The 26,970-nt window shown below is 41.6% G+C and overlaps 1 protein-coding gene across 6 annotated transcripts in view; it reads right to left on the bottom strand.

The window, feature by feature from the left end:
• Positions 1-26,970, bottom strand: part of MECOM (MDS1 and EVI1 complex locus) — a 329,864-nt gene that overhangs the window by 160,039 nt on the left and 142,855 nt on the right. For all 6 annotated transcript variants that reach the window (XM_048314516.1, XM_048314517.1, XM_048314518.1 and 3 more), the window contains exon 2: positions 21,485-21,834. In XM_048314516.1, coding sequence (XP_048170473.1) covers positions 21,485-21,834 — 350 coding nt within the window. The remainder of the gene's footprint in view (positions 1-21,484; positions 21,835-26,970) is intronic.

Below are 26,970 nucleotides of genomic sequence, written 5' to 3'. Positions count from 1 at the left end.
TTTGTGAGTCCCCTTTCTCATCTCTTGAGAAGACACTAACTCGTTGGGACTTCAGAGGGCTCTCAGAGGCAGGAGACAACAATTAGTTTGTTGGGGATGTCAGAAAGGAGCTTCAAAGTTTTGCCAGGAAAAATCCTTTCTGACAGATCAGTGCTGACAACGTTGGCAGCTGCTAGGAAAAGTGGAGCTGGAAACTCCCTCCGACTCTCAGGAGCAGGGAAAAATTGCAGGACATTAACTCTGTACAGTGGGTTGGGCACTGGCCCTGTTGCTTTTCACTGAAGCATGCATGGCAATGACTAAAGCTTTCCACCAGATGAAAGAAGAGTAAGACACATTTAAAATAAAAAAATTTCAAGGGTTTTTTTTTTTTTACAAAACTTTAATACATAATCTTTAAAAATTTCCACAAAATCAAGAAAGCACGTCATAGCAAGGTATGCTTCTGCAGAGTTGAAATAGGCAGTCTTGACACTTGTTTTAAAAACTCATCCCAGAAACACTAGTTTATGTTTTAAAAGTAAAGCATCAAAATGGTCAAATTTTTTTTGCCTCTTGAAAAGCCAAGAAACTCCTTCATGACTTTCTGAAAACACACATCAAAAGCAACTGCATCAAGGTATGTCTGTGTGCCTCCCAGTACAGGAAGCCCTGCAGAAGAGCTCTCCGTATAAAACCTCTTGAATTCAGCAATGTTGAATTTCTAAGCCTGGAAATAAAAATATCAGCCCTTTCCTTAAGGGAGAAGCACTGGTCAGGCCTGGCTTGCTGAAAAAAAGCCACTAGAACCAGTTTGTTGAGAGATCACAGCCCCAAAGGGAAGCTGTGTTTCACAGGTTTTGGGGAGGAGGATCTGACACCGAAACCTGGCAAAGGCTTTGTGAACTTCCACAAAAGGAGCTGAGGACAATTAGTCTCTATTAAATTGATAGGGTCATGTTACACAATACAACTGCATTCCAGGAGAAGGGCATTGCACATGTTGATATGGGTTCTGGCACATCTGTTGGTTCCCTTACATATGTTATGAGACACAAACATTTATGTTTTCTTTCACCACAGTTAATAATATAGATTTTTGCTGTTAAGTGGAAGGTGCCTAATATTGTGCTTATCGGTAAATTTTCCCATGAATTTCTCTCTCCAGACTCCCCTGTGCTATAATTTTATTGGAGATCTCAGAGAAGCAGAAGTAGCCTTTATTTAAAAATTTCTAGGAAAGATAAACTCTCAATACCACCATACCCATGTGATAAATCAATAAAAAATTATTTTAAAAGCTTTAGAAATCTTTTATCTTTATCATCCTATACCAAAAGTATATTTGATACAGGTTGGTACCTACCCATCTTATTGCTTTGTCTGTTTATTTCCTTGATAAACTGCAGTGAGCTTGGAATAAATCACATCCTGTCGGAATAGATCCTGCACAAAGAAAGCTTCCACTGAACAGAACTTATTTGAAGAGGAAGAGGAGGGATGAAGTGTATTGATAAGGAACTAAGCCAGACCTTTCAAACTCGGGGAGAAAAGGACACATTGTACATTCAGTAGTTACAGCCAATTTCACGAGAGTATAAATTGCTTCGCCAAAAATCTCTTCGGGTGCATTAATGCTGAGGTAAAGATGCAGCGCTGGAGTAATAATTGCACAGTCATTTGCTGACTTTTAAAATCACATCAGTCCGAATAATATCACCCAGAGTTGTACATCCTGCTAGAAGCAGCCTATTAATATCACACACAGCAAAGGTTCAACAGATCTTGACTAAAGCCCAGATTATTGGAAAGGTGAGACAAGTCTGGTGTGAGAGCTGCAGACAAAGTTAGGCCCAGCAGACATTTCTCAGTCCATTGGCTGTTTCGAGCTGTTACTGGGAGGTGAAAGAGAATCAGGGTATGTGAGAAAAAATGCCCTTCAAGTGGGAGAGAAAATATGGTTTTTTCTTTCAAAGATACACTAGAACTCCATCAGGCTATTAATCAGATAGATAAAACTGGCACTTCAGTCCCTGCCGCTAACAGAACTCTGTGCAGTAACAAAACCTTCTCAACACACCAGGAGACTCTTAAAATTCAAGCACTCTCAAACTTAGCAGCACCCCTGAGAGCCACAAATTGAGAGAAATTAATTCTGTGCCTCTGCATCCCTCATTACCAGGAGAGCTGAAGTAGGTCAAATGCAAGTTAATCTCTTAAATTCCACTTTTGTACACGGATGTTAAAGCAGCCATTACTTTTGTACTGGCAAATGTCTCCAGGCTAAAGTGCAGAACTTTAATAAACTATAACAGGTTGGTATTGAATATAATTCCAGGCGAATGCCTGAAACTTCTTTTTTAAACATTTTAGTGCTGTCCCCAGAAATGCCCACCTGTAACATGCATCACTGTAATAAGCATGTCTGAAGGGTTTAGCTGCACCTAAACAACTCTTTGTGATGAACACTTCATTCTTTTGGAATTAGCAAACGTGCATGAATGTTAAAACTTACTTTTTCATGTCAACATGAAAAAGTCAACATGAAACAACAACACCAAACAGAATACCATGCTAAAGATGATGCCAGGAGAGAGGCAAACAGGTTTTAAAGGAAACAAGCCCCTGCTGAATGATGCAATAACACCCTTCACACAGCAACACCTATGTCAAGAGATGTCTAGCACAACTTAAATGTTCCAGCCCTCATTTCAGTACACCTTATGCAAAGGTGGATCAGGTGTGGATGTATAAGAGAACAGACACCTTTGAAATCCAATCTGGACTCCTTACTGACAAAACCCACTAACACTGTATTTTGATTTTTTCTACTGGTGCATCAGTCCTGAGAGCCCAGCTTTTAAACTGCTTTCCTGAGGAATACCATTGTGGGTAGAAGTGCAAGAGGCTGGTATTACTCCTGTTAAAACCACTGGCAAAACTGCCTTGCTCTGGAGACGAGGTCTCAGCCTGTGTAAATGCACCCACACAAGGTATCATGTTCATCTCAGAGAGTTACTCTAACAGAATTGTGATTTTTAGGTCATATACTTCATCAGATCTTGCACACAACTCCTGCTGATGCCAAAGGGAATTGCAAGCATGGGAAGAGCACGTTAGATTTTCTGCAGTGGCTTCCCTTCTCCTCTTAATTCATCCATGGGTGATGTCCCTAGCTACAGTAGCACTTCCATGAAAAACAATATATTCCTGTCTTAAGCATTCCAGATTTACAAAATAAACGTTGGAGAGAGTCACATATCTTCAGGTCAAAGCTCATACCTCAGTATGAGCTGGCCATTGCACATTTCTCCCTGCTCCTAATGCATTTTTAGAAAACACCCTGTTTGTCAGATATTTCAGCTGATGATCTCCAGTATCAGCCCAAGCTCAGTAGCTTTCTACAGATGGTGTAGCACCTACAAAGAGAGTAGTCAACCAGCAAAACTTCTTTAATATATTTGAAGAAAAGAAGCAAGTCCGATGCCAACAAAACCAAACCAAACCAAAAAGGAAACTACAAAAGAGGGTTTTCATATTGTGATAAATACTGGTAGATTTTGAAATATGGCTTAATGACTGCAATAATATAGTGCTGAAAATCTGCTTCTACATACAGCCTGCACATGCCCAGGGAGTTGTGGATTTATTGCCACGATCTTGTGTTAGACAGTTGTGTTGATTCCTCCATATCTTTAGACGCAAGTAATAATGACAATTTTTGGAGGTAATAAAATTTCCCGTGTCTCTTGCATTAATGTGCTTCTATCACTAACTTCTTAGACACATTTGGAAACAATCAAGTTCTTATTTTAAGGAGTCTTAAGATAAGGTATCTGTGAGCTCTGCACTTGGGGTAATTGATCACATTTGTTTCCTGTACGAAGGTTCGACTCTTCTTTCCCTTAAACTTGGCATGTTTCTCATTACCCCATGCCTTGTTAGCCCGGTAGAAATGTTCTACCGTGGTGAGTGAAAACAGGACGATACCATTACAAACCACATCTAATCAGGGATGGCAGCCCTTCCCCATCTCCGCGATCTTGAGCACCCGGAATCTGTTCCACAGAGCCCTCCAAGGGAAGCAGGTACGTGCTGTGCTCCTGGCCACGGGTACAGCAACACTTCTGGCCTCCAGGCTGGAGTCCTTCAAGGTGGTTCTGCTTCAGGAAGGGACCATAAACTCCAGAAAAAGATAGGAAGTGCACTCAAGTCTGTTTTTCCTTCTGATGATAAAAGTGTTAGCTTTAAATTCAGGAAGCATCTTTGTCTTAGTTGTCAAATGCCACATGGTAGCATTTGTCTGCAAGGGGGGGTTTAATTTCATAATACAAGGTGTTTACTTAAAAACAGCCCTGTTATTCACATAGCTTTAAAAAAAAAAGCCATTAAATTTGCTCCCAGCAAAAGAAAAAATTCAGGTTTTTTCATGCTCTGTCTTTACATTGAGTTTATTATGTTGGAGTGGATCGCGCTCTGCTTACGTTAAGGGAAAGTCATGGTGCTACATCTACTTTTACCAGCAGAGAATTTGTCCTCATTTATTTTGATTGAAAAACTGCTGTTATGTTACATTGTAAATGGACTGGTCCTGTTGCATGAAAAATGTGCAGTGCTGTATTTTTAATTTCCTCTTCTTTGCATTCCTTCTCCCCCTTTCATACCAACGGTCGGAACAAGAAAACTTAAGCATTTACCAGAAAGACAGAGAAGCAACTTTACTTCTAAACTCAAAGCCATGTTTGTACATGAACCAGCAGGGAGGATTTTAATCAGGCCTTGCTGGCTCCGAGAAATCACCTACGGACAGCACGAAACTGCTGCAGGAAGAGAGGCTGGGAGGAGGCAGGCTTTAGGGGCATTTCATTTGACTTGCTATAGACTTGTTTCTTGTAATATCTCATTTAAAGAGCCAGGGAGTTTTTACCTACTGAGAAAATAGCCTGTAACAGCCTTTAAAATTCTTGCAGCTGGCCAGGTTTGGTATACCAAGGTAAAAGTCTCTTGCCACTAAGGGATCTAAAATACTTTCACTAAACGTTCTTATATTCAAAAACTAATGCTGAAGTTATTATTAGCAACACACTATCTTCATCTCACTGAAGTTAATATTCAGAGTTGGCTACCACTGAAATATTTCAGTTTAGCAGAAAGCAAAGACTTTATTAGGGAAATGTTAAACCCAGTGAGGGATCATTACTGAGTTTAATTGATGGTAAAAAAAATAAAACTACTAAGTGGGAAAGAAAATCCTGTACTCGTAGTGAAAATAGATCTCACCAAGAAATGAAACATTTCTGGCTGTTTCTCCTTTGAATTCCTCTCTTTTCCAAATATGCTTTTCATGCTGTATCTCTGCAGTTCACTGTAATCTACCTAATTTGTTCCCATGCTCTTTCTGGGCTGTCTTTCCTCTCTGACCATCTTGAGAACTTCACACATTGTCAACCTATCATAGGTGAAAGCTTTTGAAGATCTACTACTTTTCTCCAAGCCTAATAAGGTCAGCGACCTTTCAAGCTCTACTATTTCCTTTTCTATCATTAGCCTGATACGGGCATCAGCTACCTCTCAATTTTCTTCATCTCTTCAATGCCTCACTTCTTCCTTTGGACACTGTCTAATTAGGAACTTAATTTCCTCTTCCCTGATGGAGTTTTTGATAATAGAGAGATCCTATTCACCCCTGAATCACAGAGCAGCACTATGATTTCCTGCTCAGGGGTGTCTTCAGGTATGTTAATTAATTTTCACGGTGGCGGCTCTGCCACAAAACCACAATAGATCAACATCTCCCATAGGAAATCCACTGGTGGGGAACAGTCCTGCCCAAACTCAGGCTGAGTTAGGAGTGAAGGAGGACTGCAGTCATGGAAGTAGCCAAGGATGAGGCTTTGATGCCCTGCAGAACTCATTTTGTATTTCTGAGCCAGCACTGCTTCTCTGTAGGAAAAGCACCAGCTTTTGGGAGACTTTTTCACATCCCCGTTCCTCAAACCCGCTGTGCTCCAGGAGAGGACCTGCTCTTGCCCCAGGGCCATGTGCCACAGCCATGACCTGCCCACCTTTCCCCCACACAAACCACGGAGAACCTCAGCCACACAGAGGAGAAAAAGGGTCTGGGAGGAACCCAATATTTTTTTTCAGAACTGAGATTTTTTAAGTAATTCCAAGAAGTGCCCATTTTTTTTTTCCGAATGAACAATTATGGGCAAGGGAAATGCATTCTGTGGGAAAATCTTCATGCTAATTTAAAAGCAAAATGCTGTCCAAATAAACAGCTTTTCACCTCTTGCTGCACTATTAAGGAAATTTATGATTTGTTCAGTTTTCTTTAGCACTTTTACTGCATTTTTCTTTCTGCAGTCACTGGCTGCTCTGCCATGAGCCATGCCCTTCCTCCCCAGCCAGGGGATGTGCCAGGGCTGCTCTGCCATCCTTAAGACACTGAGAAATTTTTGGTAGGAGACCTATAACTCATCTATGTACATCTCTGTAGGCTTGCATAGCAACCGCTGGGAGCAGAGCTGTGCTGGGGTTGCTGGCCTTGCTTCAGGAAGATATTTGGCAGCATCTAGCATGTCTGTCTGGGAAATTTGGGCAGTTTCTGATCAGTACTTGATGAAAGAGGTGCCAGGGCTGTCCTAGAGATGCAGAACTGGCAGAGCCAAGGACACAGCCCAGGGCAGATGCTCCCGCACCCCCACCCTGGGACAAGGTGGCAAGAAACAGGAGATTCACTGGGCATTCCCTCTCCTTTTCCCCATCAGTGTCTCTTCTCAGATTTTTTTTGTGGTTAGCGGTAAACACAAATACATCTAGTAAAAAAACCAAAACCAAACCAGCAAAGCCTGTAGCCTGCTTGTCGTGTGTCAGGGACAGTTCCGAGGCCAAACTGCGTGATATTGGGGCAGAAGACAAACGTGAGGTTTCCCTTCCCCTTGCACTGATCCTCTCTTGGTCATTCCCAATCTGTTCTCTGACATAACCCAACATAAGACACGAAGTCTCCAGCAGAAAGCATCACCTCCTGCTGCTAGCACAGCCCCTCCACACTGGGAGGACAGGGATGCCATGGGGATCAGGCACTGAAGTGGGACTGGGGCACCCAGGGTCCCTGCCTTGCTTGCCTGAGGATTCCCTGGGCTCCTCAGGGCTGGGCAGAATCCCTCACAATCCACATGCCCTTATACCTGGCAAAAAGCTTGCTCAAGACCACCACTGGCACATGCAGAGGGGATTTGTAATTTCAATATTTTCTAGGTTTTAGTTAGCCTTTTGAAAGCCTCAAAAATTTAGAGACAAGGCTCCCCCAAAACCCCTCGCCAGCACCAAAGCATTCCTTTCCCTCTTGCACACCTGTATCTCAAAATGACCACATTCCTTCATAAATTTATATTTGATCTACAAAGTTTTTTATCAATCTTTTTTCCTCTGAACTAAAGTATTCCCTTCCCCAGTGTCAAAACAGAAAAAACTTTGAGACCGAGTGGTGGATCTAGAGACGGTTTGTGCCCCTGCATGCCGCTGTTTGTGCATTTTCCCTTCCTTTCTTAAGCCAGGGTTTGAGATTTGAGTTATTCCACAAACAAGACCCAAGAGAGACACAATTAGACTCCCCTGGAGACTGACCCCTTATAGTGCCCACCTGTAGCCGGACCCAGATAGCATCCCAGTGCAATGAATTAGCACTCTAAGCTGATTAGAGCAGCTCTGCACAACTCTATTTTATTGACACAATGAAGAGAGGACAGAAAAGGGCCTGAAATGAGAAAATCATTTCCATGCTGACTGAATTAAAAGAACAAAAGAGCTCCTTGCAGTTGCAGCATTCAATTTGTCGGAAAAAAAGGAAGCCACTTAATGGATCACAATAGATCTGAGCAGACAGATGAAATTTAAAACTTCGGCATGAGTGCGATTACCAGCTAAACATATTCTCAATCATTTCCTCCATATGCATAATTTAGTTGGATTGTTTACTTCGAGGGTTTGTTGGGGTTTTTTTTGCAAAAACACTATGGGAGATGTTATCTCCTAAGTGTCTTTGCATCCCATTTTTCCCAGTCCGGAAGGTTGTTGTGTTGGCTGGTAATATATTTTGTTGTAACACAAATTGCACTAAATTGTGGCTGCCTACGTTTCCCTTTCTCCCCTGCCTCTAGAAGTAAATTAATATTTTTGCTGTATGGAAACAAATAATGTAAGATCATCTTATTCCAAAGCAGACCTAAATTGATTATAAATCACACGCATTATTCTGCTCTACTTCCAGGAAAACAAACGTACTGCAACTCCTATTCTAGCAAATATATTAGTTTGTGCCACTATAAACAGCCTTCTCATTAAATTTAGGCTTAAGTTAACAGTAATAAGACAAGAATAGAGACTATTAAGGGGTTTCTCTGAGTGATATATATAATTACTTACAAAAGAGATATGCAATTTACTTTAGTATTTTCAAATCAAAATCTACTTGCCTCTATGAGGAAATATACCTTTAAAATAAAGCTGTGAAATAAATTGAAAACATCAGTATTTTAGGCTCCCTGTCCTCTAATTATGTAAAAGCTTGAATCTGAGTCAGTCCTAATTCAACAGTGAAAATCAGTTGCATGTGTAAAAATATTTGACTTTCCCAGATTATATTTTTATTTTCTACATAATGAAGTATTAAAAGAAGAAAACGGCGAGCACATCACTTCCCTGCACATTCCTTGAAAGTTAAATATTTTGGATTATGGAGAACGGGGCCCTTCTTTTTCTACACAAAATTTTAAAAGCTTATATCTTGTTACAATATTTACAAATCAAATATCTCTCAAAGGCCCAAAATTCAAAACAAAAGTCATTTTCTGAGCCTCATTATGACTTCAGAGCATCTGAATTCAGATAATTTGCATTGATTTGCCCTGACATATATTTTTATTTTTGGAGCATGTTTTAATCAGTTCACTTGACATCCTTTTTACTATTCAGTTTGCAATTTTACCAGCTTGTTTGCGTCTAATTTTGAGGTTAAAAAAAAAAAAAAACAGTAAAGGAATTATAATTGCTTATAACTCCCCTGTTTTGAAGCTGATACCCTGCTAAAGAGAAAACCAAGCTGAGCACGGGTAAGGTTTACTTCTGCTGGCTGCTATTACTGATTTGACTAAGCATTTCACAGGGGTAAATACCCAAATCATTCGGGGAATGACTGACACAGTACGACATGTGGTTAACAGCCTTACCGTGCGCTTTGCCTTCACAAATCTCACTGATGCCAATGTAACCTTCCAAATACTTCAGATAATCATTTTCCCCCTACTCAAAAAAATTTTACAGCCACGTCTGAACCATTCAAAGGATTCCCGACTGGAAAGATTACTGTAACCATTTCTTTTTTCATCCTTTTTCTTTTTTTTTAACCTCCCAACTGATTGAGCTAACAGTTTTATATGTATGTATATATATAAAATAATAATGATAAAAAAAAGGCCATATATAAAGCTTTGGGATATTTTAGCAAACTCAACGTAGTGTAACTTTGCTGACAGCTTGTCACATTTCACTGACTGTCTGTCTGGGATCCTGCGATAACATCTGCATTCACTCAGGGCGAGAGCTTACCCTAAGACAAAAAAGTGGGTCCTGCCACATAATGCTCCATCATTCTGTCAGTTCTGACATGGCATCTGAATTTTTTTGAATCACTAAACACTTTTGGGACTCTGGTCCTTATTATCTTTCCTTAGTTTCTATACTCGCTCGGCAATGCTGAAAAATGTAAAATGTGCAAACAAGGTAGTGGACGGCTCGGGCTTTTTGTCGTCTAATCCTCAGCCCCTCATTCATGCTCACTGTTAATCTCTTAAGACATTATAAAACTGTTAGACAAAGAAATGTGAATACCTCTGCTTCTCAGCAGAATGGGAGGAAACCAAGGAAAATCTGGATCATGCTAAGCTTTTCTTTTCACCACAAAAATGGTAACTTAAACCTGTTGCATCAAATTATTTATAATTCCCAACACTAAGGCCGTTTTTTTTTTCTTCTTCAGCATTACAGAGCAAGCCTGGCAATATCGCAGGAGGAGGAACAGTACTACTGAGCCTTTCCAAACACATCAAATGTATAAGTTACATATAAAAAATTCTACAAAGCCCATCAAAATACGGGCAAATTGGGGTTTAATCCCTCTGTTGCTTTGTGTTCAGCATGGCACAGGGCTCATGGTGCTGTCAGGGCTGCTGGAGACCATTTGGGGGATTTCTGTGCTGCAGAAGGACCAGGGGCTCGGTGGTGTTGGATTTGATTGTGGGGATGTTGGGTGGGATGGGGCACGGGAGCCTCCAGGCTGACTGAAGCTTTCCTGGCTGGACGGGACCAGGGCCCCATTTCACATTAATCCAACTCTGTTTGGAGCCATCTGCTATTTCAGGTCATCACTTCACTCCTCCTGACTCCCACTGCTGCAGGGGCATTAGCATGGGGACAAAAGCTACTCAAGCACCTATTCTAAACCCATTCAAGCTCAAACCCACTAAAAATCACACCCAAAATGATACTGTTGCAATCAGCTAAATTTTATTCAGGAATGCTGGGGCTGAAAACCAGAATTTTCGTTTTCTACTTCTGCATTGTTGTCATGGGTGGTGGGATCAGATAGTCCAGTCTTAAAAATGCCAGAGAAGCACAAAAGTATTTGAATGAAAATGCCAAACAAGTCACTCTCACTGAGCTAAATACCTACCACGAGGGTTTCTTTACACACAGAAACTTCTGTTAAAGCCATAATCTTCTAATAATTATTTAAACTATTGTGAAATCTGCCTGAAACATGTTTTATTCATCCCTGTTTGCATTAGTGTGAGGGAAAATGGCTTTAATGAGGAAAGTTAAGATGTTGCCTTTTTTGCAACAATGCCAGCCATCGAATTGGTGAGGTGACTTGAGAAAATCAGCTTCCAAAAGGGAATAGCGAGGGTCCATACTGGTAGGGATTGAGCTGCTTTGCCAACAGTGGGACTGGTGGTATTTCAAGCAGAGGGAAGAGTTTGTGGGAAGGAATGAGCAGACTGTGTCCACAGCAAAAGTAAAGTCCCAATACTAAAAGAACTGAGGAACACTGAGATTTTGACATGAGAAGAGCTGAGATAGGAAAAGATATGGTAGAAAACTAAAATATGCTCAGGCACTAAAAGGCAGACAGAGCCTGGTCAGCAAACCACATGCACGGCCAGTGCTGGATACCATTATGGCACTGCCCCACTGAAAAATAAACTGAGGAAGATGAGGGCCAGATATAAAGGGCAGAGAGAGATGGGTCTCACAAAAAAATGGAAGAAGCCAGGAAAAAGGAAGTTTTTCACAAGGCTGAACAAGGATTCCAGCTGACTCCAAGGTTTTGGAACAACATGGAGAACAGCAGCACAAGTTATGAGAGAAGGAGAACAGGGATGAAGGAAGTAAAGAGAAGGGCACAGCCCAGGGTCAGCAGGTAGACAAAAATGCAATTTGAGACCAGAGATCTACAAACAAATAATAAAAAAGGCCTCCTTCACATCATCTGAACTAGGGGGGAAATGGCAAAATACTGCTCTCTGTGCGAGAGAGGAGGTGTGTTTCAAAGGCAAGGCACTGAACACATCACTGCTCAGCCCAGCCATCAACAGCATTTTGCTCTGCAGGTACAGAGGGTTTGGTGGGGTCATTTCTGGGTTTAGCATTAAAGAAAGACTGAAAAATCGTTTTCTCTCCTCCTTGCTAACTGCTCATTTGGCTGCCTACACATGTAGATATTCCAAACAAGTGAGTGCCAAGTTAAGACTAGAAAGAAAAATCACTTTTTCTGTGTTTGCAAGCAAATTTTGCCTTATTTGAAGGTTAACACTGTATCAGTACTTATAATTCACCTTTACAGGATATTTTCTGTAAATGCAGTGATGCTGAAGCTTTCCCATCCCCAAACTTCCATTTTCCCCTCCAGGAGAGTTTCACTTTTTTTTTTGCACAAAATCAACATTACTACCATGGTTTTGAAATACTGTGACCACAAATCTCTTAAAAAACATTAATACTCAGATTTATTTTTTAGTAAAACACCCGTGTAGCAAATAGCTACACTCGTGGAAAGCCCATCAGCCACATGAGGCCATTTCAAGAAGATAGGAAGGTTCCTTTTGGAAATCCTGAGCAGCTCCACGCCGAGCTTCCAGCCCAGCCCACTCTGTGTGTGCTGCCAATACACTTCATCAAGTTAAGACTAAGAACAACACTTTGGGAAACCCACTATACACCAGAGCCCTTTACGCCATAGGCTTCACCTGATGAAATGTTATGCTTTTTGTGGGCTCTTTTACGTCTTTCCACACTAAACACGAGGTCTATGCTTTAAAAGGAAGGGCCACTTAACATTTGTATTTCTTTCCTGAACTAATGAGTATTGTATGCGCCAAAGTTTGTGCGATCACGTAAAGTCAGGCAGGATTATGACAACCTCTGTCCTCACTCCCGTGTGTGCCACCTACCATTCAGCCAGGAAACATGAGGGCTGTCACAACAATAAAGCTCCATATTAATGCTCTCTGGGGTAGGAATACCCTATTAGCCAATTACTGCTTTCTTTTTTTGCTTCCAAATAAGTATACTTCTGTATGTGTCTGACGAACACATCCTGAGCTGCAGGTTCTAGCAAACAACATTTGGGCTTCTCTTCGGTTGCTCAAATTTTGTGATGTCTTTATTAGACCAAGTGCCCAGACTGCAATGCTATTGTTAAACATCAAACCTCAATGCTGTGTCCTCTGAAGTGCATGCATTCAGCTGGGTTAATAAGCATCTTGCCATACCCCAAATCCTGTGTTCATTTGCTTCTGTTTAATGAGGACCATCTTCTCCTGCCCACATGTATGCTCGTCTCTCCAGCGCTTGTTGAGCCATCAAGACACACCTTTGTTTCATTTAGTATGCAATTTTCACCTCTGACCCAAGAAACTAGTCTTAGGCTTCCTGAACTTTATTGCCTGTTAATAGACTGCTGGCTCTCTTTTCAGCAGTCATAGAAATGGTGGAGAGACATTTAATTGAAAAGAGGGACAAAGCTAGAGCCTGAAAGGCAAAGTCAGTAGGGTTTTAGACAAAAAAAAAAAAAAATCCAGCAATAATATGTTTGAGGAGGTTTGGATATTCTTTACAAGTTCGTGGCTCTTTACACAAATAAGAAAGACATCATTGATTTAATTATCTTCCCAGGGAACAATAGTGTAATACTCTGAATGGTGCTAAATGATTGATCTGGTAATTCATCTTCTGCTAACAGCTATCTATGCATTTTGTTTCTCTCCAGTCCTCAGCCCGATGACATTAGCAGCAATGTCACGGAGCAGTGCTGGGCTTTCATAAAACACCCACAGATGCTCTTTCCTGCCAGTGTTTAGGGACACATGGTTATAATTTTGTCTGTATTTCTTTGTTGTAGATTACTTTTAACTACATCTGTTCAATTAAAACAGAAAAAAGAAAGACACAGCTAGAGCCCATCAGCTTTATATCAGAAGAAGCCTTTTAATGAAATAGAGAGATTTAATTTTGTAAGTGTTCTGATGAGTGCGAGATGCCTTTATGTTTTTTCAGAAGTTATGTTTGGTGAATAGTTAGGAAAGGACATTATTACAGCATAAGGATATTATTGTACACAGAAAGGCATTATTAAAAGTGATTTATTGTTCCATGTTAGGAAACTTATAGGAAAAGTCTGATAATATATTAAACTTGTTTATTATGGACTTCATATAATTTTTGAATAATGCCGCTTTTTCTTTTGACAAGAGCAATAAACTCTGCTGATACAGACATACTCTGATTATCCCAAGTCAACTGTGTTGCTTAAAGAAACATGCCCAAACAATCAGCTTCTGACAGCTGCATCTCTTGTTATTTACAATAGCCATCACAGTAATAACTCACCATTTCTATATTAATAAGGCAGTGAAATTTATTATGATGGTATTGAAAAGTTATTAAGTACTGCATCCCAAGTGACAAAGTACCACAGCACTGTCACTATCCAAAAGCAGTTGCCCATCCATCACAAAGCTTTCCAGATGGTCCTGCATCTTTATCGCTCCCAGGTTGGTGACATCACCTGTTCACCCTCTCAAAATTGATGATGAAAGCAAACAGATCTATCTTACTTACATTTACCAAATCAATTTAATTTTACAGGCCGTGGCTTAGTGACATATTGACTGTTTTCCTTAATGGCATCTACTGTACTTAATGCAAAGAACTCATCTTTGAATCCTGGCTTGCATAATGTGGCATTTCATAATAAATTTTTTATAACATATTTATTTAATGGGAAGAAATATGATTGTCAGTTCTATTAGATGCAATTATTATTCTCTTCAGTTTAATATTTTTTATTTTTCTTTCTGATGTTGTCTTTCTTAATGGCTAAATTCAATTTACCAGTTTTGTCTTCTAAAAGGAAGTCTGGCATATCTCATTTATTTTTCTTTGTAATTTGATAATCTCAAATCTAGTCCAGTGGCAGCTTTTGTCTCTATTAATTTAATGCTCTTACCTGCTTGGACAGAATGTTACTGAACTCAAAACTTAGCTTGGTGGTGTTTAAATAAATAAAAATCTCTTTGTTCTGAAGAGAACTACAAATTCCTGAAACATCCTCTTGTTTCTGCTCCAAAGAAGGTAACAAAACTTCCTTCTCCCCTTCCTACTTCTGAGTCCACTTGACCCTTATGGTTTCACTCTGCTTCCCTCAGGAGTTAATGCTCCTCCTGATTAAATTAAAACCTCAGTGGCTTTGTGGGCAATACACACACAGACCTACAGAGAGGTTTCTGTGGCTTTAGACCATGCCATGGAATGTGCAATTTCCTGCCCTCAAGGTCAAGGACATGGTGGAGCATCCACTGTGGGTGGAGAAATAGTCCATTCTACACAAACCATTCCAGGTTTCATTGAGACAAAAGCTTTTGTGAGATTTTACAGCTGTGCCATGACAACAGCTGCTCAGCCTCCTGCACCGGCTAAAAACCTCCTCCTGATGCTGTTGCCACGTTGATCTCGGGTTGGCTCAGAGACTCACCAGTCCCATGAGCACAGCCACAGTGCCAGAGCTGGCTCAGGACAGGGGTGAGTGGCACCTCCCTTCCAGCACCCACTGCAGCCCCTCAGCTCCCTTGTGTGATATTGATCTGAAGGTTTTCTGAGAGCAGCTTCCCTGGCCGGCCCAGGAGGGAGCTTTGCAGATCTTGTGCTCCCCTTCAAGCATGCAGCAGCTTTGCCTGACCAAGAGAAGGTTGTGGTCTTTATCCAAAAGAACAAAGCATCACATCCCACCAACCCCATGCAAGACTGCTTAATCATATCAATCAAAGAATTAGAGGAATTCAAGAGTGGAAGTAGGGAATAGTAAAGAAAGACAACACAGACCAACACTGAATGATCCCTCTTGTCCTCACCCTCTTCCATCCACAAGAAACAACCCAAAGGACCAACAGATCCCATTTTCTGTCAATACATTTAATTCAAACGGAATGACAAGTCCACCTGCTCATATCTTGCTATTCAAGGACCTAATATTTGCTCATTTGCAATTATAAACCCGGTGTTCTCCAGGCAGGCAGAAAGCTGGTGATAAGCCCAGGGAGCTGGCTGGGGTATGGTGCTGACATCCACTCTGAGGGCAATGCTCTGCTCATGAAGCAGCATCTGCCTGCATTGCCACAGGTCTCCTATTGCTGCAGCAGTGTCTGACTCGGGCACAGCCTCACCACAAGACCCAGATGCAAACAACAGAATAATTCAGACTGGTAACCCTTGCAGCAATGTCCTTTTTGTACACAGCTCTGGAGGGGCCATCTCAAGCACCCTCATGCACACTCACCCCAGGCAAGACATTCGGCATGAACTGCATCCCGTGTGCACCGAACACCGTGTCCCTTACAGAGAGCTTAACACGGCAGCTAAGCCCGTGCTCAACTCAAACACCTGGGTAATCCTGTTGATGATAAGCTTGTGCCTAAGTGCTTTATTGGATCTCAGCCAGAGTGCTCTATGCCTTGCAAAGCTGAGCTCCAAATGGGATAAAACATCACCTGTGTGCTGAAGACAAGGTAAGGATGTCACCCCCACCTGCAGCTGCCAGCAGTGGATGATCGGTTGATCTGGGGGAGAACACGCTCTCTGCAAGACTAGGTTGGTCTTGTATTGATCAAAAAGCAGTCCCACCTCCCACTATAAAACAAATCATTCCTTTTTAATTCCAAATAACAGAATAACCCACATCCTTGTTTCTGCTTTTGCTTCAATAATAATTTTGCAAAAATCCCTGGAGTCTCTATACTGCTGAAATCCATATGCAAGGAGAAAATATAGGCAAGGAATCTGTATTATACTTCCTTGCTTTCTAACCACCTGGCTGAGTGTGGTGCTGTTTTGCACGTTAATGCTGTTGAAAACAATTCAAGAAAAAGCCAAGATTTAGTCTGTAAAAGTCACAGACCAGTGGCAGTGTGAAAGTGTCAGACAGCAGCAGAAAATCAAGAGGTTTTTTATTTAACACTAGGACACACTCCATATCCCAAAGAATAATATTCACAAGTGATGAAGTCTTTGTTCCTTCTATTTTTCCTTTCTCAAAAAAACCCATTATCTGCTGCTGTCTCCCAGAGTGATTTTCCTGACTACGAGGGAGTTATTTCCCTCAACACTGTCACTGTTTTTTAAGAGTAGCTTAACTCAAGTTTTAAGATGTGTGAATTCCACATGAAGTTATTTAGAAAACAAGACTTTTTGTTCTGTTTGTATTAAAAACAGAACAAACAACAATCAAAAAATTCTGCTTTCAACATTCTGGCATAGATTTTTCCAACGGAGGACCCAAAAGCAGGGGCTAACATCTGTACATAGGAATTGGTCAGTAACTCCCACTGATTGCAGTAGAAGTTTTTGGATGCTAAGAAAACCGAGCTATTGGTTTAGGTGCTACAACCCAGATTTGGGAGCATATATATTAGATTTCATCTCTAAAAGTCTATACTTTTTTTTTTAAAGGTATTATTTAATTTTCATAGCAATATATGGTACACCTAGATCCCAGAATCTCAAATAAATTTAATTTTTAAAAGTGCCAAAAGACAGGAAAAGAGTGCAGAATTAAAGTTTCAAACTGCAGCTAATTCAGTCCCTACAAACTAGTGGGAAACTTGCACTCCAGAACAATTTTTAGGAAGCTTTGCAGTTTTCTCCAAGGACTCACATGAAAAATGTTAGAGGAGACATAAATAAAGAGCCAAATGGCCTCCTAATTTCCATTTAGAAGTAATAGCATCAGCTCAAGCATACTCTACCAAATATGAGTTGTTTTTCAGCCTCACTGGCATGACAGGAAAATATACTCTGCTCTATAAACAGATTATATGCTGCTTTATAAAGCTCTAAACTATTTTTTTACTTCTGTGACAGGTTTGATTTATTGGAGTTTATTGCTCCTGGTTTTGCCCTCCTAGTAAAGAAATAAAAGTTTAGGATCAAAAGAGCTGTGAAGAATTTGTTCTTATGAATGAGACTTTGAGTTTGCTAGAGCAGCAAGAGACCTGAATTTGGATATTGGCCGTCCCCTGGTCGAAGGTAGGTGCGTGTGCTTTGGCGACACACTCAAAGGCTTGCTTTGAAATACTCTCCCAGTTGTTTTTCATAGCAGGGCATGAACCATGATGAAATCACTAAATTTGTGTTCCCTTGCTTTTGTTTGAAAAAAATTACTGCCATCCCTTAAAAGCTTGTTTTCTTTGTTGATTAAGCAGCAGTCAATTTTCCCTTTTCCAACAAGCACCGAGCAGCAGCCTCCCGACCCCCTCGGATATTCGGGCTGCCGGCAAATACTAAAACCCCAGTGACAAACTGCAAAAAAGCTCGACCTTTCCCCTTGTCCGGTGACCCCCTGTTCGATTTGTACTTTAGCTAACCAATACCTGATTAGATAATGCTCAGCTCCAGCCCCACAAAATGAGATAAAATTCAAATTTATGGCTTTTCATTTAAACTGATCTACAGCACTCTAATCATGACCCGAGCACGACGATATCACAACAAATTCTCTTTGTCCCAGAGTGTGTTTTATGGTTGAACTGTATAAATGGACACAATAGACATTGTTTTCCTGGACTTGCTCTGACAGAACTCTGTATTGATCCCATAGGGAGTCTTGCTGTAGGGGAACTTTGGAACAGGCTCCATGAAATTCCTCAGTCTCCTGCAGAAAATTTTTCTTTATCGTCTACTGCCTGGCTGCAGAATTTAACAGCAGCAGTTCCTCCAGCTTCCACTTCTCTCCCAATTGCCACAGGCTAATCCCAGCATCAACTCAGATGGATGCCACAAAAACTGGAAGTCAGAAGTGTCCCACAGCTCTAAATACCCAAAACTATGATAACCCTTTGCAAGGGAATAAAAATGTCCTTTCCAAAAATGTAGTTACAGTCCAAATTTGTGTGTAAACTGTAAACTCTTCTTTCCAATGTGAATGTAGGGTTTGGGGTTAAAATTTTCTAGTGTAAGACTGTAGACTGCCTAGCAATCCTAAACAATTGGAAAAAAGGAGCAAATGTTTTGTGACAGAATGGATAATATATGCAGTATCAGAAAAAGGCTGAGGAAGTTGTTCATCTTTCCTACCAAAACTATTTCAATGTTTATGTTTTCCTCAAAAAAATCCTCCATCATCTTTGAAAGCCAAACACTATTGGACATTCAGCGTTCTACCTTAAACTCAGATAAAATGAAAATATTTATTTTTCCAATAACTTGATCATTCTCTCTGCAGCCACAGGGGAATCTACTCAAGAGGTAAGTACACAAATAGTAGCAATGGTGCAACCCCACTATGCATTTCTTGGAGAACTACACACAAGAGGTGAAGAAACGAGTGAGCCTGGACATAGCAAAACACTTTCTTTGGCCTGTGGGACCAGGAGCAGCATGAACAGGTTGGGACATCCCTCCTTCTGAAGCCACCAGACACAGCTGACCTCCATAGTACCATGAATTATTCTAGGAATTACAGGTAATCAAACATAAGAGAGTACTGTGCCACATTCCACATCAATGCAATTCGCTCATCAAACAAGTATCATTATGGAAAGATTTTAAAACCTCTCATACTACAAGGTCACCTAAAACCTGCACCCAGCACCACACAGAATCTTTGGTTTTATCCTTCCTCCATTTAAGATTTAAACGAAATTTCACCTGGATTATTAGCAACAGCAGAATGAATTCCCATTTGTTGGCACCTGGCTGGACATACACCTTGTTGCCCAAAAGTGCCCATTTAAGCAGAAAACAGCAGTACCATAATCACTTAGATTCCCAAGACCATACTTAAACCTCAATAAATTATACTTTCGCTCACCATCCCACGCTGCCTTTAGCACTGCCTGAGCCCACATACCAGTATCAGCTTCTTTCCCCCTTTAATATCCAAAACACGAGCCAAGGACGTGGTGGATTCCTGAGGAGTGTGATGATGAGCATCTGGGGTGGAAGGTGCATCAGTAAAGTCATCTCCAGCACTACCAGGTTCCTCCACATCCCTCCTCTAGCCCTAACCACCACAATGTGCCATTTTACTCACTGTGCAAACTCTGGTAACCAGCATTTCTTTGTCTCCCTTCAACAACAGTAAATGTATTTAATTCACTTGGAAAAGTATTCAGTTTCAAGTTCCTCTGAGCATCACAGAATACTTCTGGGTGAGTGAACAAATTGCAGCAGGACTTGACTGTTGATTTTGTGTGATTTTGCTCCAATACTTTTCAATAGCTTGCCCCAGCTGTCCCAAATAAATAACACTATTCAAATGGTACAAGTCCTGCAGCTTGAAAGGGATTCAGGCTGCCAGCTGGGCTTCCAGCACTATCAAGATATTCATTTCTTGTCTGGATATCACAGACCCCAAAATCTTAAATATTTCAAGCAGGAAAACCAGTCTCTAATATCATAGCATATTGCCAGCATCTAAGGGTGTGAAAATCTAGATGGGTTTCCCTCAGTCTTAGTTAGGTTATCCTTCCCTACTCCACTTGAGTGTCCAGTCTAAAATACTCTAAAATTTTAGAATATGTTAAACCTGCAAGTACAGCCATGTATCAACAGTTTTGCTTTAATTTCTGCTATCAATATTTGAGCTTAATTGTGGTGTGGTTAAAGGTCAGATTTTATGGTTTCCTGGTGCCTTTTTCAAATAATAAAGATTTCTCACCAGCCATTATATTGCATCACAGTCTGCTAACTCAGGAGAGTGCTGCCAAGTCTATGACTTCTCCTGACACTATTCTGTCACATTGTCACAGGTCTCACAAGAGTTTAAACAGCTGGATGGAAAGTTCGGAGTGAACTGCCCTAGTGTTTATGGATAGTTAAGAGCAAATCAAGTTTCCATTTTCCACCATATCTGCAAGGCTCTGCTCCACAGTGAAACCCCATTTTTCCTGGGAAAATGAACTCCCATCTCTCCAGAGGTCAGCCATGCCCCTGGAGAGCCATGCAAACCCTGCACGGCTCCCCTTATCAGAAGCCAAAGGAAACGTACAGATGGAAAGCCAAGATTGTGCTCTGTTCCTACAGCACATTGTTAAAACAATGAATAAAACCATACAGGAACATTTGTTACATCATAACACAACAGCAACACCACTTGATGTTTGAATCCCTGACCTGACCATGGACCAGGAGCTCAGACAGATCCACAGTGATAACACAGTGAGGAAAATGTTGCTTCTGAAGGCAGAGAAAGCAAGATCCAACACCTCTACTTGCCAAAGGAGTCCATGAGCTCCTTCATGAAAAGCAGAATTTCCCAAAGCATCTGCAGAAGTAATATGAACCACACCACTGTGTGTGCTGGGTATGACACCAGCATCCAAACCTGCTTCACCAAAAGAATGGCAAAATTCCCATTAAGTTAAATGGAAGCAGGATCAACCCCCCAGCTTTTGAAGCCCCTAGTAGCACAAGGTTGTTCAATAGCAATTTTAGCCACACAACACTGGATTTTAGGGCTATTTTGGTATTTGTTGACAGAACATGGCAATTCACAACCCTGAAAGCAGCACCCAGTTTAATTTCAAACCTATTATGCAGCGATTTTGCAAATCCCTCAACCAGAGACATAATGCAGGACCATCCAAGACCCGATTAAAATTGGTATAGAAATGTTCCAACAACACAACTTTTCCTCACTTTCCTCAAAAGAAGCATCACCTGCCAATATTCACCCAGACAGACTTCATGCATGAAGAGCAATATTAATTTGACTTTTTTTCTTTTTCAATTTACACTCATCTCCATCCAGAAAACCCCAAAAGGCCCCAAAGCAGTTTGTGCACATAAATATGCTTTGGCTGCCACAGGATAAGACTCAAATTCTGCAAATATTTCTGTGTTTACAGATACACAAGAACTCAACAGACCGAAAGAACGTACAGCATCTTACCTCCCAACCGTAACTGGGATCTTTCAGGTGTGGCCGCTGCTCTCCTACAAAAGGGCCAAATTTTTCCCCTGCTTCAATCTTCCTTTTGGTCCATATCCCTAATCCTGCTCCAGGAATGTTGGATTCTCGGAGCTCAAACTCTGAAGGAATGGGAATGTCATCAGGAATGTATATTGGAGCCTTGTAAGGAGAGCTCTCCTTGGGTGTGAAAGCTTCACTGGAGGTTGCCGGAGATGACGGCTCTTGGATGCTGATGGATGTTGGACACTGGACATTTGCAGTCTCTCCATCAGTTTCTGGTGCTTCCCGCAAGGGAAGTTCTGGAAAGCTCTCGTACAAACATTCATCACCTGGAAAAGAAAGCCAAACAGTAGGATTTGAAACACTCTGACAGAGTCTGCACATGAAACCCTTTCAGCCTGCACATGGAATAGAAGGGACACTTCGGGAGACCTCATCAATCACTAATCCTGCTGCAGAGCCTCAGTGTGGACAGAGCTGAGCCTTTTCTCTAGTGTAGGCCTGGGGGTAACACAGTGTTTCTCAATATTCCTGACATCAAAAGTGGTTTGCATCACTGAGCACAGGCGAGGGAATTGCAGACAGATGTAAAGGCAGGCACGCCCCATTTTCCAGTCGGGTCTGGATACAGCGCTGTGCCTCGCACACGCTTTGAAATTACAATTGAAAGCCAGCATTATATGTTACAACTGAAATCTAAGAGAAGTGAAAAGCAGGAAAGCTTCACTGGTCTTTCAGAGAGTCAGATTGAACCTAAAGTAGTCAAAATTAAGTTTGATGGCCTCCAATTAGTCTTTGGAGAAAGGATCCAGCCTACCACACAACTCTTGGCAAGAGCTTCAGTTGATGTAAATCAGTGTCTTACCATTGACCTCCAAGAAATGCAATGGTCTGAAATAAGTTCAGGATCCAAACAGCACCTTATGGAGAACATGAACCTTCTCCTCTTACAGTTGCAAAAAATCCTGGGGCAGATCCAAAACACATTAAAAAAAAAAAATCCTTCGTCTCTGGGGCTTAGCCAACAAACAAACAAACAAAAAAAAAAAGACAAAAAAAGGAAAAACTCACTATTTTTGACAGCCTAAAATGTAAGACTAATTATAAATTCTTTTTAGTCAGTAATGCTGAGTTACTTCAGCAAGGGCTTTAGCTGCACCAGCAATACCGTGCTCAACCCAACAATACATGCAAAAGGAGCAAAACAGCAAAACTAACCAAAAAAATCACCTTTACAATTTATATCCATTAAACTTATTAATGTTATTGGGTTTTTATGCACACCAGAACTCATTCCACTTAATTCAAACATAAATAAGAGGTGAGAATACTGTTCTCCAAGGACTGAAATTGAGAGATCAGGTATTTAAAACCTGAGCTTGAAGATATTTGCATAATATGATTGACCCAGAAACGAAAGTGTTACACTGGGCTTGGCTTTCAGAATGACTCTGTTTCAGTGAAGAAACAGGAAACTTTAAAATATTCTTTCAATTTCTTGCTCATTTAAGAAACTATCCATGGTAGATTAGCACCGTATGCCTTTTCCACTGGAAACTGGTCATAGCCCATTGTCTCTCACATCTTTGTTACGTATTATCTCACGGTTTTATATCTGTACTTTCATGCTTCTGGTACTGCCTAAGACAAACACTGGGACATAACAAATCATTGGAATAGATTGCTCCCATCACAGGACTGGCAAACTGGATTCTTCATCTGTGAGCAATTTATTCACAGCCATGAACTGTTTTTCTTTCTTTTATGTGGCACTGGCTATGACCTCATACATGTCACAAGCAAGTTCAACTACCCGTCCCGTCAGCCTCCAGTTTGGCAGAATCTGCCTGCACTTTAACAACTGAACCCCATATTGATTAGTTTGTCACTTTCCTAATATCTGGCTTTCTGAGAAGTAGAAAATCTTGACTGACTCCACCATTTCACTGAGAAGGACACAGAGAGGGATTTTCCACTGCTTATGGTTCAGAACACCTACCTATCATAGCTGACTTTGGCAATGATGCTCAAGGGCTCATGAAAGTGCTGGTGCAGAGAGCTTGCTCTGTGCCTACCACTTATGAGCCCATGCCATACCTTCCTGCCCACAGCACCCCTTATCTTGGGCTCCAAAGGACAGGAAAGAGGGCATAGAAAGGATAGAGACACAGCTCCACCCGGATGCCGCCACCACCCACTTTGCCCTGCACTGAGACAACCGCTTCAGCAACCATGGCACTGCTGCTGCCCCCAAACACAGTCCTGCTTCAGCATGGTGGGACAGGTGACAGAGGTCCATCCACACCTCCTGAGCATCCCCCAAGACTTGAATGTTCTCCCTGACTTCACAGGCCAGCAGCAATGCTGCATGCACCATGGGGCAGGCATGCTCCCTTTCAGATGCCTTCCCCCAACTGTTTAGATTGCAGTCCTGCCTAAAAGACTTCAGCTGTTTTTGAAACAGGGGTTTAAAAAAAACCCCTAACCCATGTATACACATGGGGTACAGGAAGAGAAATCACACAAGGAAAGTGATCTGGATGATGATAAGCACATGGCTCACTGGAAGGGGGGCGCCAGGGCTAAAAACTTCAGGCATCTAAATCCCACTGATTTTCCATGACAGCTGGGTGCCTGACACTCAAACTCCTTAAAAAGCCCATCTCACACAGTCACTGCTGTTGTCCCTGTCCTGCCAAGCAGTATCCCATAAAACCAAGGCTGTGCCCCATAGTCAACTCTCCTTCCCAAAATAACAAGGTATCTCAGCCAAATAATTTAAGTCACGGCAAGCGATGACCTGCTCTGTGCCTGTCCCAAAGGGTCACCTTCCTCAGCTCCACTTGCCAGCAGTGCCTGCCCACAAGCCAGCACAAGCTGAGCCTTAAACATTTAGCAAGCACAGCTTTACAGATGTTTCATCTTCCCCAGGGACAGTCCAGTTTAATTTCTCTCTCACAGACTCAAAGGCCTCAGTTATACTTATCTCAGTCATTCTGGCTACGCTCGTTTTTAGCCATATAGGGTCAAACCTGCAGCTGATAAATTGGCCTCTGGAAGCCTGGCAGGGAGACAAGTCCGTTTGCTGGGTCTATTGTGCCTCCTTTGATTTCCAGCAGCCACACCCGATGTCATCGTTAAACACAGGCTTTCAGCTTGAAAGCTCTGGAAAATATAATACGCCTCTATGCCCCAAAGCCCTACGTGTGGGTAAAATGGACTACTGAAATAGTCCTTTGCCTAAAATGGCAATGTATTCCAGCAAAAAATATATTTTTAAACCTCAAAATAGACATAGAGTCGAATTATGACTGACCAAGAGATGGGAAGACCATTAAGACATATTAGTGAAATTAATGATAGAAGCAGCTCTATTAAAATCAATGTAGATGAACCAAGGTTCTGGTCCTAATTTTCAAAGGGTGTATGACTATTCTTCTTAAAATTTGCACCCACAGGGATCAGAGGGAATTCCAGCAAAACTGCAGGATATTGACTGATAGAAAACCTTTGCAAGGTTAGAATTAGACACAGGGACTGCGCTGATAAGCATCACTTCACAGTGAACTGCAAATCGTTCACACAAATAGCCCTCCAGTTTTGAAATTCAAGATAGCGTCTTTAAATTCCACTAATTATCCCCACCAGAAATGGGATGAAATAAAAAATGAGGCCCCTGATAACGGAACAGATGAGATTAGGTTATGTGGAAGCTGGATATTAGTCTCCATAAAATTCTTCACCACTATTTTACAATAAAAACATGAGCAAGCTTCAAAGGAAACCCAAGAGTAAAGGTTAATTGCTACTAAAAGACCAGGGTGGACACCTGTGTTTGCACTTTTGTCACAACCTTGCCCACCAGCAGGAAAGAGCCCACGTGGCCATGTGCTGGGGATGTGCCTGATGAGGACGGGAGAGCAACGTGCCAAAGCTCCTGTTGTAGCTCCGGGGCCTGGGGTCATTCCAAGACCGAGAGGCCTTCTGTACATGCTTGGGAGGAGGAGAGGACTTCCTTCCATTAGAATGTTTCTTAGTTCAGCCCAGTTTTCCTCTCCAAGAGCAATTACGTAAGAGGCACTAACGACCAAGGCAGAGATTGAGCACAACTCATGCTGCTGTCAGAGGCACAATGGGCCTCATGCTCAGTGGGGCTGTACCTGGCTGCAGCAGAAATGACACACCATGGCACCTCACGGTAAGCAAACATGCTGGCTGTTGCACTTATCTGTGTTTCAGGGCAGCCTTAAACTCAAACTTCACACAAAGTCTTCCTGGGATCCCATCTGCACCCAGATCTCCACAGCCAAAGCCAGTTGTAACAAACAAACATATCCATAGAGAATTCCTGTTCTTCCTTTCCTCAGGCTGTTTGTGCCTAAGGAGATACATTCCCAAAGCGACTATTTGACTGATAAACACTCTAGCACATAAATGCAGCTCTCTGCACTTGGATTTGTGCACGTGGCCACCACTGATTTAATCATAAACAGGATTACTCCGGAGGAAAGAGGCAGGCTGAAAACAAAGGCATCTAGAGAGCCTAATTCAGAATGCCACCACCTTCTGAGCGGGATAAATCAAGAGCTGAGATAAATGTCGAAGTGGTGCTTTGCAGTGAGAAGAGCCACACAGTTTCATGCCTGCAGCTTCTCAAGGGTGAGATGACCTCTGGTCCCAAAGATTAGACACCCTGAGGATGTAACTCTGCCTGATAGGAGAATTCCATCTCATGCCAGGAGCTTTGAGCTCCACTAGCTCTATAGACCATGCGTTGTACAAACCTTCAGCAAGGATGCAGGCAATTTTTTAATGAAGGCTTTTGGGAACATGGTAGGATCGGGTGAATTAATCCCTTCTCCTGCAGGAGGCGAGGGTGGACATGAACGTACCACAAACTTCTAAATCAGATCTTTGAAAGAGACCAGTGAGCATTTATATTTGTTTGACCTAGTATTACCTTTCATTGTAGAGGAAATCAGCCTAGAGTATTTACAGGGATATCTGAAAAGGAGACAGGCATTTCCTGTTGCATACAAATGGACACCTTTATCTGAATTTCTGTTTGAACAACTATTAAACAAAAAAAAAAAAACCTGTTACAGGCAGAGACTGATTGATTACAAAATACATCCACATCAGTCTAGAACACAGGAGGTCAAGAAAAGCAGCAAATTAAGAGAAGAAAACCCATTAGCTTCAAAAGGATCTCTTAGCCAGTGTTGAACAAAATGGGAGCCATCTGACTGTCTACACAAGGTAGGCACAACTCAGAGGGGGCCAGAGGAGACGTAAAGAAGGATCCTCAGCTTTAGAAACATTCAGAGATTGGGTTACTATCTCCAGGCACAGGAAGGACTCCAGCCAAGGGCTACATTACTCCACTTGAACACTTTATCAGTCAACGTACCTGAAACTGGTTTGCGCCACTCCCTTTTCACAGAACTGTTCTGTGGAGCTGGACC

The sequence above is a fragment of the Corvus hawaiiensis genome, chromosome 10, assembly GCF_020740725.1.
Source record: "Corvus hawaiiensis isolate bCorHaw1 chromosome 10, bCorHaw1.pri.cur, whole genome shotgun sequence".
NCBI classification, from domain to species: Eukaryota; Metazoa; Chordata; class Aves; order Passeriformes; family Corvidae; genus Corvus; species Corvus hawaiiensis.
This window is presented reverse-complemented; position numbering and strand designations above follow the sequence as displayed.